General features: G+C 35.4%; 2 protein-coding genes across 4 annotated transcripts; both read left to right on the top strand.

The window, feature by feature from the left end:
* Positions 1-9,927: 9,927 nt before the first annotated feature.
* Positions 9,928-12,670, top strand: LOC122308077. 2 transcript variants are annotated; one of them, XM_043121239.1, is made up of 6 exons: positions 9,928-10,879; positions 11,128-11,180; positions 11,357-11,523; positions 11,604-11,755; positions 11,839-12,303; positions 12,423-12,670. In XM_043121239.1, exons 1-5 carry the CDS (start codon positions 10,087-10,089, stop codon positions 12,288-12,290), a joined length of 1,617 nt encoding a protein of 538 aa, XP_042977173.1. In that variant the 5' UTR covers positions 9,928-10,086; the 3' UTR covers positions 12,291-12,303; positions 12,423-12,670. The 2 variants fall into 2 exon arrangements, with proteins under 2 accessions (XP_042977173.1, XP_042977172.1); XM_043121238.1 differs by having other exon boundaries at positions 11,839-12,536.
* Positions 12,671-14,535: 1,865 nt separating this feature from the next.
* LOC122306645 (protein NDL1-like) lies at positions 14,536-18,906 on the top strand. Of its 2 annotated transcripts, none has more exons than XM_043119086.1 (11): positions 14,536-14,765; positions 16,176-16,275; positions 16,506-16,603; positions 16,741-16,829; positions 17,056-17,116; positions 17,203-17,289; positions 17,376-17,453; positions 17,559-17,615; positions 17,762-17,817; positions 17,936-18,071; positions 18,393-18,906. In XM_043119086.1, exons 1-11 carry the CDS (start codon positions 14,706-14,708, stop codon positions 18,612-18,614), a joined length of 1,044 nt encoding a protein of 347 aa, XP_042975020.1. In that variant the 5' UTR covers positions 14,536-14,705; the 3' UTR covers positions 18,615-18,906. The 2 variants fall into 2 exon arrangements, with proteins under 2 accessions (XP_042975020.1, XP_042975021.1); XM_043119087.1 differs by lacking the exon at positions 14,536-14,765 and adding an exon at positions 15,978-16,031.
* The last annotated feature ends 1,247 nt before the right edge of the window (positions 18,907-20,153 follow it).

Here is a 20,153-nt window from a genome sequence, read left to right as displayed (position 1 = left end):
CAATAGAAATCCACAAAAAAATATTTATCAACCAATCGGGGCTTCTCAGCCCCTTTAGGCCGCCACACGTCCTGAGTCACTGGCAAGGGGACTCCTGCCCCCTTTCACCGTGCACTATCAACCCATATTGCAACTCCTCACCTTTCTCCATCATAATACAGTACAAACAATGAGGAAAAAAACAACCCAAGCAAAGTTTAAAACCGAAATAATTCCATATATATACATGAATATCAATGCACAATTGCATGAACAATCACACGAGTTTCTCTTCTATAAAAGTATATCAACATAAAAGTGGAAGAGTTACACGATGATTGAGAGAAGTACACGGTGATATATATTTTATCGAGACTAGAGAATGTATGTAACATAAAGCTCTTATACCACATGTTAAATTGGGGTTGGGCTTCGATTCCGTCGGAGTCAGAAAGCCCAACTCCGACTTCGACCAAAGTCGGAGATCAAGTTGGGCTCCGACTCCGACTCCGAATCAGAGTAGATTCCGACTTCGATCGGAGTTGTCGGAGTCAAAGTAGAGGGTTGGAGCTCTAATTGGAGTTGAATGAAAGAACAAAAAAAAAAAAAAAATTAGAACAAAGGAAAATCCCAACAAAGAACATTCCCCAATTCACAACTTGTTTTCTCTTTTGCAACCCAATATCAAAATCTCCGAACAAAGAACATTTCACAAAGAATAGATTTTCGCATCCTAACAAATAACAAATAACAGAAATTATAAAAAATAACATAATTTATAAAAAATAATAGACACAGATTCATGGAAGATTTTCGCATCTTAGGGTTTTGGATTGCAACAGACTACAGAGGAAGACAAGCGTAGTGTAACAAGTCCACCCTGGAAGCTCCTTAATGCGGTGGAGAAGAGGAGGCTACTGATGGTGAGAAGCGGCGGGAAGAGGTTAGGGATGAAACCCTAACCCACGTGTAGTGGAACTTAGGCATATTCAAAACTAAAGTGAAGATTTTAGTTGACTAAGGGAACTTGTGAGAAAACAAAGGAGGAATTTGTGAGAAAATGAATGAGGAAGTGAGAAACAATGGCAAGAGAGAAAAGAGAGGCTTTTGGTTCTGAGAAAATGATGGAAGAGGTGAGAAACGGCGTAGGGTTTCGACCTGATTCCTGAAGGCTGAAGAGATAAATATATAGAAGGCTGAAACGACGTTGTTTTGAACTTTTTGAGGGTTTTTAAAAAAAAAAACTTGGCAAAATACACCATCTTGTACATGGGGAGGCTCGAACACGGGTCAGTTAGTTGGCAAAACACTGCATCGCACCATTAGGCTACTCAACTACTTGTTATTTATGTTACAACATTAAATATTTTAAGTCTAAGTGTCGGAATTCAGAGTCGGAGCTCGGAGCCAATATGGACTCCGGACTCCGACTCCAACTCCGACTAAGGGAGTCGGAGTAACTCCGATTCCGACTCTGACTTCCGAAAATTCCGACTCCGTCGGAGTTGGAGCCTTGTTGGAATTCGGCCGGAGTTCGGAGCTCGGAAATTTTGCCCACCCCTATGTTAAATATTTTAACATGAACATTAATATTTAGATCTTTGATTTTTTATGATCCATGATAATAAAATAATAATGTTGAACCCAAGGTTTCAAGGTTTATGTAATTATATATCTACACATGGATTTTAATGATAACAAATGAATTCAAAGAATAAAGGAGTCTCAAGCTCAAGTTGTCTACATAATGGAGTCAAGTACATCAAGGAAACAAGCATGAACAAGAAGGGAACAAGTTCACATTAAAGTCATAGAGTAATGTTGTAAATCTTTTAAAAATTTGAAATTAGGATTAGGGTTCAAAATTAATATTTTATCATAAAGCATTAAGATACATTTTTCACATGTACATGAATATTTTGAAAATTTTGAAAGATGATTGATTGTCATCTTTCACATGTGCATAACATGATTAAAGGTTTGAACTTTGAAGTATTAAAGATGATTGATTGTCATCTTTCACATGCGCATGTTTTATTTGAATATTTTCAAAAGTGATTGATGTTTTTTTTGACTTCTGCAAAAGGTAGATATTTTTGTTTGAAAAATTTGAAAAGTAAAATGTGCTCCTTTTGTCATATGTAAAATGCAAAAAGATTAGGTTTGATTTTTTTGAAAAGTAAAGTGTACTCCTTTTGTCATATGCAAAAAGTAAAAAGATCAGGTTTGAATTTTTTGAAAAATAAAGTGTGCTCCTTTTGTCATATGCCAAAATTAAAAAATTAGGTTTGAAGTTTTTGAAAAATGAATGATGTTGTTTTTGACAATTGAAAAAGAAAAACATTTTATTTGAATTTTTTGAAAAAGTGAATGATGTTATCTTTGATATATGAATCTTTTTAAATTTGAATATGAAGTCTCATATGCCTATAAATAGATCATTTGAGAGTTTTATATTTACAACATCAAAAGCATACAACATTCATTCAAATCTTTCATTCTCTATTCTCTAAGCATTGAGTCTTAATCCTTGTTCATTTTAAGAGATATATAGTTTGCGCTGTATTGTCCTTATTTAACTCTTTGAGGAGTGTTTTCTGATAACCTATCCACTATCAGCTCTTGTATCAGTAAAAAGGTGTGTATAACTCTTGTGCGTGTAGAAAGTGTTCTACACATGGAATAGTTGATCCACCACGTATAAGGTGATTGCAAGTGTAGAGGGTGTTCTACATGGATCCTTTGTAGCGGTATTGTTCAAAGGTGTAATAGGTTTCTATCTTCACCTGAAGGAGGTTAAATAGTGAACTTGGGGATCCTCAAGGGGTAGTTTGAGGCGAGGACGTAGGCAATAGGGCCGAATCTCGTTAACATACTGAGTTTGCTTCTCTCTTACCCTTACTCTTTATATTTATTGTTGTTTCGTATTTTGTTTATATTTTATATTGTATATTTGATTTATAATTGTTATTTTTTAAAATATAACTCAATTCACCTCGCTCTTGTGTTAGTCATTTGGGTAACAAATAACAGTTAAAATACATACATTTCTCCACTATGGTTTGATGAAGAATTTGACCTGAATATGAGAGAAGGATCATCTTAGTAACTTCACATCCAAATATCTCCCGATGGTTAGAGGCACAATAATATTGTAGATGAAAACCCTTGACCCTTTAGTGCTATTTATAGACTCCTGGCTATCATGAAATTTATAAATATTTGGGTTCCACTATGACTCATTAATTAAGTGATAATATTTGAACTAATCTAAACCCAATAGGATATAGGTGTGTGGGACATAGAGTTTTGATAAAACTCTTATACAGGTAACCACCAGTCTCACCCCTGCCCTCACCTGGGCGGGGTGGCTAAATTGACCTATGTATCTCGTCCCCGACCACATATCTGATTGTACACATATGCTTAACGGAAAACTCTTAATACAAGCAGTTTGGGGACCAACGGGGCACCAACCTTCCACCCGGACGTTAAATAAAACGGTTTGTTTTATTTTAAGATAGGATTGACCGAGTATGCGGACAAAAAGGGTAATCTAAAAGCCACCACTCCTCGACTGCTCCTTTCATGAAGACTTTCCCATAACAGAGAAGGTGTGCTTTAACCAGAAAATGTGCTAAGCTTGTGAAGGAGTAGAGGACAAGGTTTTACATCGTCTTTAATTCTACGAGATCGTTCTAGGGTATGGGTAAAAAATCCTAGTTTAGCATTTTCTTGGCATCTGAGGAGGACTAAAAGAGGAAGAGGAAAGTCATAGATTTGTATAGATATTTTCCCCTTTTTAATTTTGTTTTTCGGTTTAGAATTTTTGGGCTTTGTTGCTTTCACCGTTTCCAGGCTCAATGTAATGATTTAAATTGAAAAAGAATCAAGGAAATCTTTAGCTTCTGAATATCATTCACACTGCTCCACCTCCAATTTTCCATTTTTCCTTTTTTGTTTTCTTATTTGGATTCTTCTACTCTTGATGATTGAAGTAATGGGTCTGAGATCTCACATTTTTCTGTTTCCAGACGGATATTCCATTCAACTATTGCAGCTGATTAGTTTTGTGTGGATCTGGTTTGCTCTCTCACAAAAATCATTATTTTATCTAATTCTAAACTGTAGATGTTGAAGATTAATAAAAAAACAGTTGTATTCACAATATGTGAGAGAGAGAGAGAGAGAGAGAGAGAGAGAGAGAGAGAGAGAGAGAGAGAGAGAGAGAGAGAGAGAGGAGTTTTGGGATGTAGCAAGGGGCAACAAGTATCACCCACAAACGGCAAATGTTAGGGTGGAAAGATGAGATTTAGGGGAGGGGAGACGGATGGAGGGAATTTGGGAAGCGATGGTCTTCTCTTCTCGTCTTTTTTTTTTTAAATAAAATAAAAATGACTCCGACAACAGTAGTCCACATCGAATTGGTACACGGCTTCGTTCACTACTCGTCTGTGCCTAGATGAACTCCTGCTTAATAGGTGGGCGCAGATTGACACCACTACTGTCCAACAACTCCAACCACCCTGTCCACCTGTAAATTAACCAAAAAAGTTGCACAAATCACAACATAAATGCAAATATATCAAAAAATCAGACAAAACCAATCATAATAGCTCCAAATCAATACCAAGCACACGAAACAACAAAAAAATCTCATATTTGTATTCAAGTTTATGGATTGAATAAAGAAATCTCATCCATGGCAGTGCGGCTATGGCCATGGTCTTGGGTTGCAGAGATCCATAGCCAAGTTATGGTTGTATGACTCTTATTGTTGTAGAACAGATGTGGCGATGACCTGTGACCACAACTACGACTTGGTCATGTGTGTGGAGATTCCAATGAAGAAGAAGGTTGAGAGGAATAGAAGAAGATGAGAGGGCGCCAACATGAGAGGAAGTGAAGAGGGTGGGCATCGGGCTAGAAAGTGAGAGTAGAGAGAAACAAATTACAATTTTTAAGTTTATATATATATATATATTATATGGGTGGGTGGGTACAAATTTGAGTGGGTTGGTACCATCACCCACATGTTAATATATTTGTTAGCAACCCACCCACACCAACACTTTTGGGGGGAAAGAAGGGTAAAAAGGGAAGGGTGGGGGGGGAGGCTGGTTGATGGGCACCCTAGCGAGACGAGTAGATTGGACGAGCATGTCAAGTCACTAAGCCTCGCCACCCAACCTAATTGGTACAAACGCAACTATTTTACAAATTCATTTTAAATAAAATGACATTTTTATAAAATCATCAATTTGGGTTGAGGATGGAGTTGTGCTACCTGACAAAACGTTCCTATACTTGACAACCATTAAAGGATTCAGAATACAAAGACAACAAAATTAAACTTTTGGGGGGAGAGAAGAAGAAGGGGGGGAGGCGGGTTGATGGGCACCCTAGCGAGACGAGTAGATTGGACGAGCATGCCAAGTCGCCAAGCCTCGCCACCCAACCTAATTGGTACGAATGCAACTATTTTACAAATTCATTTTAAATAAAATGACATTTTTATAAAATCATCAATCTGGGTTGAGGATGGAGCTGTGCTATTTGAGAAAACGTTCCTATACGTGACAGCCATTAAAGGATTCAGAATACAAAGACAACAAAATTGAATGTGAGACCATAGACAATTTTCATATATAAATCGAATAGCATTGAAGTTTGTGATCTCTCATTTATTCCTATTTTAGAAATTTCAAGTGCTTTGCCTTTTCCGATGGATTATCCAATGCCGTTGATTTGTACTTGATTTTTTCTCTTGCCAATTTTGTTCTCCAGTTTAGAGTAATGTATGTCTTTGACATGAGCTGCATCAAGAAATAAGCCTTGATTGAACCCCTTGTCAACATTGTTGATCAGAATTGTTAGAAATTCTAGATTAGAGTATAGCAGAAGCATTTACCTTGAGCAATAAATCATGGATTAGATGCAGTTATTTTATGAATATCTTTGACCTAAAATTATCTTCTTCAATGGTGGAGTGTGCCACGTGGTTAATACTAGAGCAACACTTTCAAATTCCACTACCTAAATACAAACACATAATATTTGAAAGTGATTCTCAATACTTTCATGAACTACTCACTCTTTGAGGGGGGGCGCTATATATATAGCCCTCCAATTATAACCCCCGGCTATGGTTAAATGCCCAACCATTAAGCCACTTCATACGCCAAGCCTAATGGTTGGGCATACTAAGAGCAAGGTGTGCTTATTATGAACCTCCCTTTATTACATCTCTTACTTATATATAGTGCAAAATTCTAGATTTTTATATCTTAATATGTTCTTAATCTTGTTTATACTGACAAATAAATTGTGCGACTACTGATCACACTTGTAAAAGAAAAGAAAGAAAAGGGGAACACTATACCAAATCATTCTTAGAGAAGACCTATGACGCCCCCAAATTCCATTTGGGATCGGACGGATATTTGAAGCGTCGAGACATGCAACACAAGATTACCTGTCCCCGTTCATGACATATAAGATACAATGTTCCTAATATGCATCTAACATTATATAATATTCGCAGTGGATAAATTTTTTTTTCTTTAGCAATACTATGCACCAAATTGAAATATCCCAAATGCTTAAAACATACTTCATATATAAAGACCCATTGAATAACTAAGATCACAACACTGGTTCAAAATGGTTATGATCCAAAAAGTACTGGAGATGCAACTCCATCGTACAAGTAGTAATTCACGTTAACTACTATATTAACATTGACGTCGTACCGTCGCTCAGTCAGCTGTATCTAGTTGGTCAGCTCCTGATTCTCTTTCAGGTTCTGTAACAAGATCTACCATTCGGGAGGAATGGTAGTTAGGACTACCACAGTGAGATTTGATTACAAATCTCAGTAAGTTAACAAAAAACTTCTACATAGGTTAATGATGCATGGATGACAGTAAAAGCATGAATGTATAATCAAATTCATAAGTAATTAAAGCATAGCTTGACGTATAACATAGCATAATTGACATAACGTAAGTTGAAACGTGAATTGAACTTGACTTGACATGAACTTGATCTGAAACTTGACTTAACATAAAATTGTTCTGAAACTTGACTTAACATGAAAAATACATACTTCACAGTTGTTGTGGCCCCATGTATTTTACACGTCACAATGCAGTTAAATACATACTCCACAGTTGTTGTGGCTCTATGAATTCTACGCGTCACAATGCAATTACATACATACTCCACAGTTGTTGTGGCCCCATGTATTCTACGTGTCACAATTGCCGTGTCTCATATAGTGTATGCATCACAATTGCTGTGACCCTATACTTCGTGTGCCACAATTATTGTGGACCTCACGGAACTGAATGTAACTCAAGATGAAACGTGACTGGAATATGAAAAGACTGAAACCCTGACGTAACATAACGTGACTTGAACATAACTTGAAAGACATGACCAACTTGAGATAGAAACATTTCGTAACATGGCATAACATACAATAGACAACATATTTAACATGACATACTTGCAACAGTGAATATTACATGACTTGACATACATGTAATAGATGACATACTTAGCATAACGTACTTGTAATATACAGCAATACATTACAAAATATTATGTAACAGATAAAAACTGATGACAGAATAAATTCTGTATAACAGACAATTACGTGATAATTTGGCATGGCATGACATATATGATAACACACATACATATACTGTAGTTCCTTTACTTAACACATATACACAGTAGACTGCTAGTAAGTTAAAAGCTAACATACCTCGATCTCCGCATTTCTTATAAAACCTCAAGCGCGATCACGAGGAACTGTAATTAGTGATTCTAAAAGTTAGCACTGAATCACTAATAATTTGAAATATGGAAAATACTAACTTAAAGAGTAAAATTTCTATTTTACCCTCTACATGTAGGAAAATGACTGTTTTACCCATAACTTAAGGATTTTGCATACTAACTCCAAAAGTCACCAAAATTTACATGCCTCATGTAAATTTTATCCTCAACTCAAATATCAATTTATAAAAATTTAAAACTAATCACAAGTATTAAAACTCCAGAAGGCCGAAATTCTCATATACTATTTCCATTGATTTTTGTTTATAACTTGTTTTGATTAACCTTTTGATCTATGACTTATAAAAATGTGATCTTCAAACCAAACCATCAAATAGTTTAAAAAGATGTCCTAAAACATATATAAGCTTCTAATTCAAGATCACATGGTTAAACATTAACCAAAACATAAATTGAGCCAATAACATCCACACTTTGGCCTATCCGAATATCTCTTTGCATAAAATTTCATATATTTGAAACTAACATCAAATATTTTCAAAATAATCTTATAACATGTATATAAGAGGCTTAGGATCCTCCAATAAAATTATCAAAGCCATTGGAATAAGTTTAGACCATCAAAGAGTTATACTTTCTCAAAATAGAAACTGTTTTTCCTCTTCCAGTTTCTAAGTTTCTAGATCTAAGAAAATATTTCATCACAACCTTTAATCATGCAACAAATCCTCAACCAATAATCATATACACATGTTAACAATACTCCATAAAAATTTCGGACCAAGATCTATCCATTAACTTGGTCAAAAACTCCAAAATATAACATATTCTCCAGTTTATCTCCCAGAATGACCTTTCTAGAGTTTAAACAATATTTGATCGACCAAATGATCTTCAAAGAGAACAAATAAGCCATCCACGTAACTAGACTAAAAGATGAACAACTTATATGAATGAGAATTTATGATAAAACACTTACAAAAGCTTCGAAATGGGTGTGCAAAAGAATACCTAAAAGTTGTCCGAGAGAGAATGTTTGGTATTCTTTCAATAGAAAGTGTAAATGAAGATAATTTCATGGGGAGTGGCTGGAGATACTTATGGACGAAATATGGAAGAGGATGAGACTTGAGTGAGAGTTGAGTGTAGGTCTCTCCTACCCAATAATATCTATAAAAGTCAGCTTAAGATATTTCTATCCAATGATATCTACAAAAATCAGCTCAAGATATTTTTATTTAATAATATCCATAAAATCAACTCAAGATATTTTTACTCAATAATATCCATGAAAATTAGCTCAAGATATTTCTTTTTTTATCCAATAATATCCACAAAATCAACTCAAGCTATTTTCCAAAGGTGGAGAGTAGACTTGGAAGAGTGAGGTGGCTAAGATCTTTCCATGTGTCCAATTAAAACTTTTCTAACTATATCCAATAATCAATAACACTCTTCTGATACCATATTGAGTAATAACACTAATTATATAGTTAGACTAAAACCTATACGATTAATAAATTTGTGAAAATTTATGGGATTTTCACGAGATTCCTAAAGCCAATAGAAATTCTACCATTGAATTTTTAACGAGCTATTACAAGATCAGTATAGCACCATCCCAAAAAGGGTCTCGTTATGCCCCAACTCATTTGGTCACATCAAGTTCAACATCCTTAAACCCTCTCGAGTCCAAACGGCTCAAAACAATTATCAATCTTTATAAATATAACATACCCATAGTTGTGTCACAACTTCTAAAAAACAATACAACTTGTTGATAGTGTGTACAAACAATTTTTACGTGTTACCAAATTATCTATCCTTGACCCTTGTGTCATTTACATAATTAAGGACTAATTTGAGTAGTGAAATGTTGTGAAAATACTTTACTATTATTTATTATTTTATTATTATTATTTATTTATTTTTTATTATATTGTACTATTATTTAATATTTTATTATTAATTTTTTTATTACTTATATTTACATGATATCTCAGTATCTCACCTCTCAAACCCAGCCTCAGCGCGGAATGCGCGGGTACGCTAGTAAGTCACAAATCTTGGCAAGCAACTTGAGGCCAGAACCATCCAAGGTTAATTCCGGTATATAATTAATTCCATGCTTAACGTGGCAAAAATAAATGGAACGTTCAAATGGCCCTTCAAAGTTTTAACCCTAAACAATGTAATCGCCATTCTCCCTCAACTTTCCCATTTATAGGGTTTCTGGGGTTTAGCATTAGCTGTCTCTGATTCATCATTGCTCTCCCCATTAGATTCCCACAAAGAAGCACCATGTCTGTAGCTGCAATCGAACCTGCAACTTCCGCTCCACAAAACCGTATCGACCTCCTAGTAGGCAAGAACTACGAGCTCAAGCTAAACCAGTCAATGCAAAATCTTTTTGCCGAAATCCACGAAGAAACCCTCGACTTATCTCATTTCATTCATGTTTTCTACGAATTAATGCAAGCAAAGCTTGACCCACCTCTTGAATCGATCTGGGTGTATGCCGGATTAACCTTTCGTAGCCGAAACCCACTGAAAGATGACCTTTTGGATCGGATGGCTGCCTCGAAGGACTTGTTTCAGTTGTTATCTTCTTGTTCTGTTTCTTGCGGTTCTTCGAAGTGCATAGCATTGCTTACTCCGGTGGTGTTCGAGGTGTACAAGCTGGTCGTTAAGTTGTTTGGAAAGGACTTGGCTTTGAAGAGAGAGAGGAAAGCAATGAGGGAGATTATGTCATTGGTGGAAGGCATTCTTGGGTATATTATTGTGTGTTGTGGTAAGGATTCTATTGACGAATGGGGTTCGCTTGGTTCGAATTCGACAACGTCTTTCGCAGAATTAGTTCGCATTTGGATCGGTTCTAATAATGGCATAGAGGCTTTCTTGCCGCTTCTAAGTGGTGAAACTATTAAATGGCTCAGTGACGGAAAATTTTGTGTCGGACAGTTGGCTGGAGTTGTTATTGCCGAGGTGTTTCTGTTGGAACTTTGCTTAAAATTCCGTGCTGGGATTGCGAGGGAGGAGCTGAGGAGTTGGGCTGTTGGTTCAATTTCTGGCTTTCGGAGCTTCTTCTTTTTCGGTAATTACTTGTCAGGGCATTTTTGCGGCTGTCCTGTTGAGAAAATTAAAATTTTAAACTCATTTTATTATAATCTAGTTCTTGTCTCGTCAATCATAGGAATTGTGTGAAATGCTGTTTTATTATACAAATACTTTAACTTATAAAAAAAAAAAAAATTATACAAATACTTTAACATCTCCAATTACAGTAGTGTTTCTCTGATTTCAACTTTGGTACGCTTACATCATGATTGTTTCGTAATCCAGAGACCCTTGTGCGGATACTGCTGGAGAGGGTTTTGGCTGTGACTTCCCTATTGGTTAGTATGTCTTTCTCGGAACGTTTAATTTGTTAATGCGTATCCCCAATTATCTGTACAGTTTCTTGCTTCCTTGGGGTTTTATCAGTGTGTGCGAGTGTGTACAGTAGTCAATTTATGTATTTTGAAGATGGTCCCGATTCTAAAGAGCTTCCCGTGGAAATATGTATATGCAGAGTTCTGAAGATGAAGTTTTGTTAAGAAATGTCCTCTATGATGCTGTAATATTGGTTGAGTATTCTTTTCTCAGTCCTGAGAGGGCAATCAGCATACCTGCTGAGCACATGAAATGTCTTGCCATGGCGAGATTGATTATTACATACGAGGCCATAGAACTTTTCAGGTACTACAGAAGAGTTATATTGTTGATATTCTAATGAATTCTTCAGCGCAAAGTCTAATACATTATTGTGCTTGCTGCAGGGGAGGTGGGGATCAGAAGAGAGCTATTTCTTACATAGACGCCTTTTCCAATTCACTTCTGCCATCCCAAATTATTAAATGGGGCAGCAGCCAGATTGTTTTGGAGGAAAAACTGAATATATCAAGTGGATCCTCACCAAAAGCTCTAATCAGTAAGTAGCTCAAACAACTGCACTCTATAGTTGATGGCCGACTTGTTTATCTAATTTTTATTGTCAATGATGTGATTTTCCAGAGTGGCTACTAAACCTTGAGGATCGGGGAATAAAAGTATTTGATGATAGCATTTCAAAATACCGTACCAAATTAGTTCTTGATGTCTTTAAAGCTGACTTGGAGCAACCTGCATCTAAGTTGGAGGACCAAAAAGTGGATGATGATACTCTCTTTACCATTGATAATAATGGAGCAGACGAAGATACAGATGAGGATAAGATGGAACAATCCATGAGTGCTGCATTTGTGGCTGCTGCCCACACGATGAAGCTGGCAGAAAATGGAGGAAGAAAACGGCAAGAAGGGAGAAGTGCTGAAAATCAGAAGATAAAATTTGTCAAGTATGACCTTTGCCAAAACTCAGACTCAGTCAGAGCAAGGTCCACTTTTGTCCGTAACGATGGTTCTGATAGTGAGAGTGAAGTTGAGAATCCAATCTCGGATGAGGATACAGAAACAAAGGAGTTTTAAGGTTCTCCGTTGGGTAAAGACCTTAACCATGCTATTTATAGCAACTTCACTCTTTTGTTGTGCTCTGTTAGGATGTTAACCAACTTCATGATAAAAATCTGTGCAATCACCATTTATATTTTGGCTTGGCAGATGAAACACTCTAATGCTTCAGGTTGCTGGAGATACAAACGAGTAGGTGATAAGCTTCCATAGCATCTAGTCAGTTTTGCTAAAATATTTATGATATCACCCATTTGCCCATGCTATCGATGTTTACCGGAGTTAGTTATCATCTTCCTCCCCACTTTTACCACCTTGCTTTCATGGAGTAATTACATCTGTCAAAAATGTTATTGATTTTATGAGTGAAATTTGGTACAAAATCAGTAGTTTTACAATCTCTTTTATAAGCAATTTTTATGCAATCTAATTAATCATTACCCCCATAAAAGAATGAATGAATTCTACCATTTTTTTTTAACTAAAATGGCACGTTGGTGGTTGTGAAAGAAGTGGGGGACAACACAAGGGAGAAAGGAACCATAACCTACTCCACTAAGTTGCCAAAATGAGATGAGCATTATACATCAACATGATACACACATTTATATGATTAATCATTGAGTCAAATGAAAGGCAAGCAACCCACAATTTGTAACTTCTAAGTCGCAAAATGAAGAAAATGGGCCCCATACAAAGAAGCATTTCAATGACGCGTGTCTGTGTGCGCGCACATCATACACACACAGCATGGAAACAAAATAAAAGATCAACCTTAATATAAAACATTAAGGGTTGGTTTGGGTGGTGAATTATACTTCATTATTATTTATTATTTTATTTTTATTTTTATTATTTTATATTACTATTCATTACTTTTTTATTACTATTCACAAAGTATCTGAGATCATCTCATTATCCAAATGTAATCTAAGACCGTGAATAAACAAGTCAATTTGATATGAATCCTACTAAGTGCATTTATTAAGTTATCTAATCTTGTATTTTGAAAATAAAATTAGGACCAATTATTAAACAATATGACTCGAATAAAATTTAGTTTATCTCAATTTGTATAAAGTCGAATACTTTTTTTTTTATTAATTTTTTTATAGTGAAAACATCTTAAATATTTTATAAGATATGAGGAAATCAATTTTCTAATATGACACATGTATTTTCACTTCTTATGAATGTATTTATATATTTGTAAACTATGTAAATAAATTGTAATATTAAAAGAAAAATGATCATGAAAGTTTCTCAAGTCCATTGGGCAGATTGTTGTGTAACGAAAAATAAGAAAGGAGAGAAACAAATTGTTTATAACAAAAAAGGAAAATGATATCGTGCAGTCTAAGTTTGTCCCTTCAATTTAACTGTTCATATATTTTATTTATTTTTTATTTAATAATTAAGGAAGTAATTATTAATATATTTATGTATTTTTTATTTTTTTAAAATGTTTAAAGATGTTTAAAACATATTTAAAAAAAATAAAAAAAGTACAATTTGTAGCACTACTTAACAAAAATAATTCGCGAGTTATTTAAGTTCATTTTAAAAGTAAATAAATCATATATAATTACAAAATAGCACCGATAAAAAAAAACTTCCGCTAACTATTAGTTTAATTAAGAAAAATGTTTGATTTATAAAGACAATATATTAAACTTATAAACTAACTTAATTTAATGTAGGAAAACACTAGTTGTATTGAGGATGTCCACGATTTATTTATTTTTATTTAACCAAGTGTTTTTTTTATAGATTTATAATTTTTTTAAATATTTAAAGGGTGTATAAATATATTTTAAAATAATTATAAATTCGGTTTGGTGGCTTTCTTGATTGAGTTTTGATATATACAAACACAGTCGCGTACTAATCTGTGTACCAAGACTGATTCATTCATAGTTAAAATTTAAATTAACACTATTTTTAATAAAATCTATTTTTTGACCAATCACATCATATTAATACACATATTAATACACAATTATACTTGTAATTATATTTTTCTTTCATTAGTTTCAATTTGTAATAAGTTAAATTATCAAATTAATTAATTTATTTTAAAATAAATATGACTGCCGTAAAGTAGACGTGACGGCTCATATTGAATGTAAATTAATTTTTATAAATATTATAATTGTTAAGTAGTTTATATTCCTTTATTTAAAAAACTAGTCGTTTATATTTTCCTTGAAAATCAAAGTCAGCACAAGGTTTGACCAGTGCCACTGGGTAAAGACCGTCAGTGTTGGTTAACCGAAGGCTATGTTTTCCAGTCAGAGAGACGGTAGAGAGAGACAGAGAGTCATAAGTTGACAGTCAATCGCTTCGTATATAAGCCAATGAAGCTAGAGGCTTATATGCAAAGAGAGACACAGAGCGAGGCTGTGGGACTTTGGGATACAAAGAACTACAGCCATGGCAGATTCTAACAACTCTGTTCCCGTCGATATGGAGAAGATCCATCTGGGTGGAAAGGTTTGTCTGTTTCTTTGGCTTGTGTGGATTAATTTCGAACAGCTCTATCGTATGGTTCCAAATTCCAATGACTACATTCAACAGTTGCGAATTCCTTTTTTTCCCCAATGACTGCTTTTTACGGTTGCGAGGTTCCTTTTTTTTATTTTTTTATTTTTTGAACTTTGGTTTTTAGTTATTTGCTTTGCTGCAGTTGAATGAATTGATGGTGTTTGATTTCTTGTTTGGTTGAGAACAAGTTGAAGAAGAAATGGAAACTCATATTTGTGGGTGTTTTCATATCGTTGCTTGGAGAACACCAACATCATTGATTTTTCTTCCCTTTTAACGCAATAAAGGATGGGTTGGTTTTTTTCTTCCCTTAGATTGATGAAATATTTGTTTTTTCTAACCGTTATTGGAAGTGATCTTTTTTTTTTTGGGATGGGAGCAAGTGATCTTTCCATTTACATTTATTTAATAAGTTTTTTGGATCTCACAAATCCATTCTCCGGGCTAAGCTCTAGACACAGTTTTCTGAAAGTAAAATACATTTTATTTCCACAAATGGTCCCATTTAATTTTGTTTACTTTTTGTGCATACTTAATGCTTGGGTACAAGCAGATTGTTTTGGAAATAATCATTAAAATTCCTTTATTTTATTTGGTATTCCCTTTGAATTGGGTTAAAGGGATTTGTTTGTATATTGTTGTTACTTTTGAGAGGGATCAGATTCCTTTTCCTGTATTATGCATTTTAGCGTAGGAGAAATCTCTTTCTTTTAATGAATTCCTTGCCCGGATCAAATCATATTTCTATTCAATGTAGAAACCTGTGCTATACCTTTATTTATCTTATTCCTTTTTATCACATGGACAAGTCTAGCTGTTTCCTTATTTTTCAATCTCTTTCCTTATTTTTTCCGATCATTTAATCGGTCTAAAGTCAATGCCTTCTTTAAGTCTATGAGATTCCGTGCCTTTCTTTTTAACTGTCATCCTTTTTTGTTTTCTTCTTTCGAAGGAAAAGAATACAATTATTGAGACCAGAAATTAATTAGTTGTTTCGTCTTTTTGGAAAGTTAATTCAATATGATGTGGCAAGATAGTTTTGGGCTGCCTGAAAAGGGGTAGATGCACATGGGGGAGCTCTTCTAGGGAATTAAATTCTCTGGATGATTTGGGCGTCATTCATTTACTTGAGGGGTACATATTCAAAACACTTGATTCCTGTTACATACTGAAGGCTATCTCCTTTCACAAATGCCTACTACACAAGCTAAAGATGTAATGGTGGTGAAACAGTTTTAAAAGTGCACCTGTTCGTTTCTTTCTTGGAATGTTAAGATCTACATGGTTATTTCGCATGCATAGTGGTTCTGGCTTGATTTCTTTGTTCATAGCACTTACATTATAATCTGTCATATGCAGGAACATCTTATTCGTACTGGCTGTGGTCCTGTGTCTGTTATAGTTTATGGAGACCAAGACAAACCAGCACTACTTACTTATCCTGATTTAGCATTAAATCGTAAGTGTGATGGAGTCTGATGCCATCTCCTTTCACAAATGCCTGCCACACAATTGAAAAAATAACTGTGCAATTTTAGCCCTTTTATCTTCCTGTTCTCTTTTTAAGATCTGGTTCTCGACCCTTCAAAATGCAGTAATAATTTACCGATTATGGGTTATGTTTGATTTTGCACTTTTTTTTTGAAATTTTATCACAAATATTATTTTAATTATTAATATTTTGTGCAGATGTCTCTTGTTTCCAAGGATTGCTCTTCTGTCCCGAAGCAGCTTCTTTGTTGCTCCACAACTTCTGCATCTATCATATCAGTCCACCTGGGCACGAGGTCTGTAATTGGTTGATTTGACTGCATCTTTATAATTTGGCTATTTTTCTATCTGAAACATGTATCGCATGCATATACAACTAAATGGTATTTTTCACATAGTTTCTCTTCTGGAACTATCATAAGAGTTCTTCCAGTTAGGAGCAGCTGCAATTTTTCCCGATGATCCCGTGCCCTCTGTTGATGATTTAGCTGATCAGATAATTGAGATTCTTAACTTTTTCGGGTAATGACTATTCTATATTTTATTGGATTTTTATGTTAATTTTTTATGCCCAAAAAACTCTTAGTTTCAGTTCTTAAGTAGCATGCTACATGAAATCCTTACTGTGCTTCTTAAAAAGACGGAGTAGAAGGGGATTTATTTATGGAGTGTCTCCTTGGGTCTTTTCTCAGATGAAAACCTGTCTTTTGACTTCGTATTCTGATTAGATAATTATATCCTTCTTCAGGCTTGGGGAAGTTATGTGCATGGGGGTGACAGCGGGTGCCTACATCCTTACCCTATTTGCAGTATGTAACCCTTCTGGAGTAGTGTGATCAGTATGTTTTAAAAAAACTTCTATTATTGGATCAACTGAGCAAGGTTTCTGTCACAGTTGAAGAATAGGGAACGCGTTCTTGGTTTGATACTTGTGTCCCCTTTATGCAAAGCACCTTCCTGGACCGAATGGATATATAATAAGGTTCCTTGTTTATACCTTGCCATTATTCTTACTGGTAAACATGCATCAATTTTTATACCATATCCAATGATGTGTATTTTCTGTAGGTGATGTCAAACTTCCTTTATTTCTATGGCGTGTGTGGCTTGGTGAAGGAGTGCTTGCTTCAACGCTACTTCAGTAAGGTATTCTAGTTCCTCAACTGTGGTGATGTTTGTTTCCCTTTGCTTATATACTACATGGTTTTACTGGGTTGATTGAGTGATGAGGTTGCTATAAATTTTTAACAGGAACTTCGGGGTAGTGCAGGGGTTCCAGAGTCAGATATAGTTCAAGCATGTCGAAGAGTCAGTGTTTAAAGCTATTATTTAAATTCACTTGTGCAAAAATTGTACCTTCTCTGGAATTTGATTCTCTTTCTTTTCTCCCTCCTTATATGGTGGATTTCCAAAAGGTGATGCTTGTTTGATTCCCATGACATTTGTTTCCGCAGTTGCTTGATGAGAGACAGAGCATAAATGTTTTTCGTTTTCTTCAAGCAATCAACAGGTAAAAACTGTGCAATGGCTGCTTTGTCAGTGTACTTGTTTGCTTGCATCAATGTACTCTTCACAAAGATTTAACTGTATATGTTTATGCACTGCAATTTGGTTTTGCCAATTTGCAGGAGACCAGACATTACCAAAGGGTTGAAGAGACTAACATGTCGTTCACTGATCTTTGTTGGGGATAGCTCTCCTTTCCATTCGGAGGCACTTCACATGAACTCCAAACTGGACCGTAGATTTAGTGCCTTAGTCGAGGTATGTGGTGCAATATACGTTCGTATAATTTATAGGTGGACCAGTTCTGGTCTTAGCAAGGGTTCAATGCCTGCAACAATTGTTGGAATTTTTTCCCGATTGATTAATCTATGAAACTCTCTGTGGTATCCTTCCCAAGAAACTGTGTTATTCTGCATTTGTCGTGGACATAATAAATCCAGGCTTCCAAGTCATTGTCTATGATATAATGCTCATATCACAGGTTGCTTCTGGTGCAATTCAGGAAATATGTGAAATTGAATACATGCACATGGATTGTGCAAACGGCAATTTGTATTGAAGGTTGTGTTATTTGTGCAGGTTCAGGCTTGTGGATCAATGGTGACGGAGGAGCAGCCCCATGCCATGTTGATACCCATGGAGTTCTTCTTCATGGGGTACGGATTGTATAAGCCATACCACGTCAGTGACAGCCCAAGGGGCCCCCTCAGTCCCTCTTACATCTCCCCGGAACTCCTCTCTCCTGAAAGCATGGGCTTGAAGCTAAAACCGATAAAGACCCGTGTTTCACTTCATGTTTAAAGCCTAAGAGGTCGAATTGGAATTATATTGACTAGCTTGATTCATAAGATGTTCAGTTTTTTTTTTGTCAAATTCAATTAAAAGGAGTATTAGGTTGGAGGTGTTGTAGACAGAGGGAAAGGATATCACAGAATATTTTTCTGTATAGGGAGGAAAGACCTGCATTCATTCATTTATAGTCGAAGGACTCCTTTGAGCTGTATCTGTAAATTCTATTATGAACTGAGATTTATTCACGATGACGAGCAACTAATAACAGAGAGGAACTCAATTGGTTGAGATGTGCTTCCTATATCTATGGACTCTCTCTCTCTCTCTCTCTCTCTCTCTCTCTCTCTCTCTCTCTCTCTCTCTCTCTCTCTCTCTCTCTCTCTACTTCAGTGTTTTAACTACCAATGAGCACTAATTAATATTCGCGGCATGGTAGTGCAGGGAAGAGTATCGAGATACTCTCTATTTCACTTGACTTGGATACTAATAATTTAGCATAAAATCTGAGATGCTTCAGCAATTTTACTTGTCAATTTGGCTGAGTTTAGATGCTAGATGATATTAGGTGATCTGAGTTGATCGGTAAATAGCATTGTTGAATAAGTCGCATTGAGATGTGCTTGAATATAAATAAATTGATATATGTGTTTTAATGTATGAAGTAGGTTAAGATGGGTTTAGCAATTTTTATAAAAATTTGAAAAATTAGTGAATCTCATTAATAATTAATTGAGATAAGTTGAGTTGATTTCAACAATCAAATACATCTCATCGTTCTTGGTAGAGCTGCTACCCATCCTATATGGGTGGAGCGTAGCCCTTTGACCCCCGGCCAGCTTGGACAGGGGGCCATATGCCCCAACCCCCACCTCAGAGAGAAGTTGTCCGTCCCCATATTTAGCCGCTCCTCCACTCCCAACTAACCAACGAAAATTGAACTGATTTTCAACCAACCATGCAACCGTGAATCTTTGAGTGCAACAACTAGAGAGCGACGCTGACGACTTACTCATTGTGTGAAATAGAAGGTTACAACAACGAGGAAGAATATGAAAATAAAACTAAATAAATAAATAAAAGAAAACAAGAACAAGTAGAAGGGAGTTGTGAATGGTATATTATGAGAATATAGGTTGTGTCAACTTGTGAGTTATGCTAAAAAGAACATGATTATTAACTGAGTCAATTTGGATTCATATCAAATTGATTTCGATCCTGTTAAGCTCAGCCTTAAATTTAATGTTTTGTGTTTATCGATCACAAAGTCATCTTAGATATTGAAACCCTACAAAATAGACACGGTCCATTTCACATTGATAGATTGGGGTTCCTTGCCATATTTTAAGATGCTTGTTTAATATTCAATAAGAATGAGCAAACCCCAAGAGGTTGGTCCAAGTAGTGAAGGTTTTGGTTTTGAGATATCATTCCATTTAACCTACACAGTTTAACATCTCATAGGTGAAAACAATTATTTGAAGCTACATCTCCTGATAAAAAGTCAGCGATTTAACCAGTTTCGTGTAGGAAAACTTTCAAAGGTGCGGT

This window comes from Carya illinoinensis, chromosome 4 (assembly GCF_018687715.1).
Source record: "Carya illinoinensis cultivar Pawnee chromosome 4, C.illinoinensisPawnee_v1, whole genome shotgun sequence".
Lineage (NCBI taxonomy): Eukaryota > Viridiplantae > Streptophyta > Magnoliopsida > Fagales > Juglandaceae > Carya > Carya illinoinensis.
This window is presented reverse-complemented; position numbering and strand designations above follow the sequence as displayed.

Coding starts and splice junctions, on each gene's coding strand:
- LOC122308077 (XM_043121239.1), top strand. CDS start 10,087: ATGTCTGTAGCTGCAATCGAACCTGCAACTTCCGCTCCACAAAACCGT. Junction 11,181..11,356: donor TGGCTGTGACTTCCCTATTG/GTTAGTATGTCT, acceptor ATGTATATGCAG/AGTTCTGAAGATGAAGTTTT. Junction 11,524..11,603: donor GAGGCCATAGAACTTTTCAG/GTACTACAGAAG, acceptor TGCTTGCTGCAG/GGGAGGTGGGGATCAGAAGA.
- LOC122306645 (XM_043119086.1), top strand. CDS start 14,706: ATGGCAGATTCTAACAACTCTGTTCCCGTCGATATGGAGAAGATCCAT. Junction 17,117..17,202: donor ACATCCTTACCCTATTTGCA/GTATGTAACCCT, acceptor TTTCTGTCACAG/TTGAAGAATAGGGAACGCGT. Junction 18,072..18,392: donor GATTTAGTGCCTTAGTCGAG/GTATGTGGTGCA, acceptor TTATTTGTGCAG/GTTCAGGCTTGTGGATCAAT.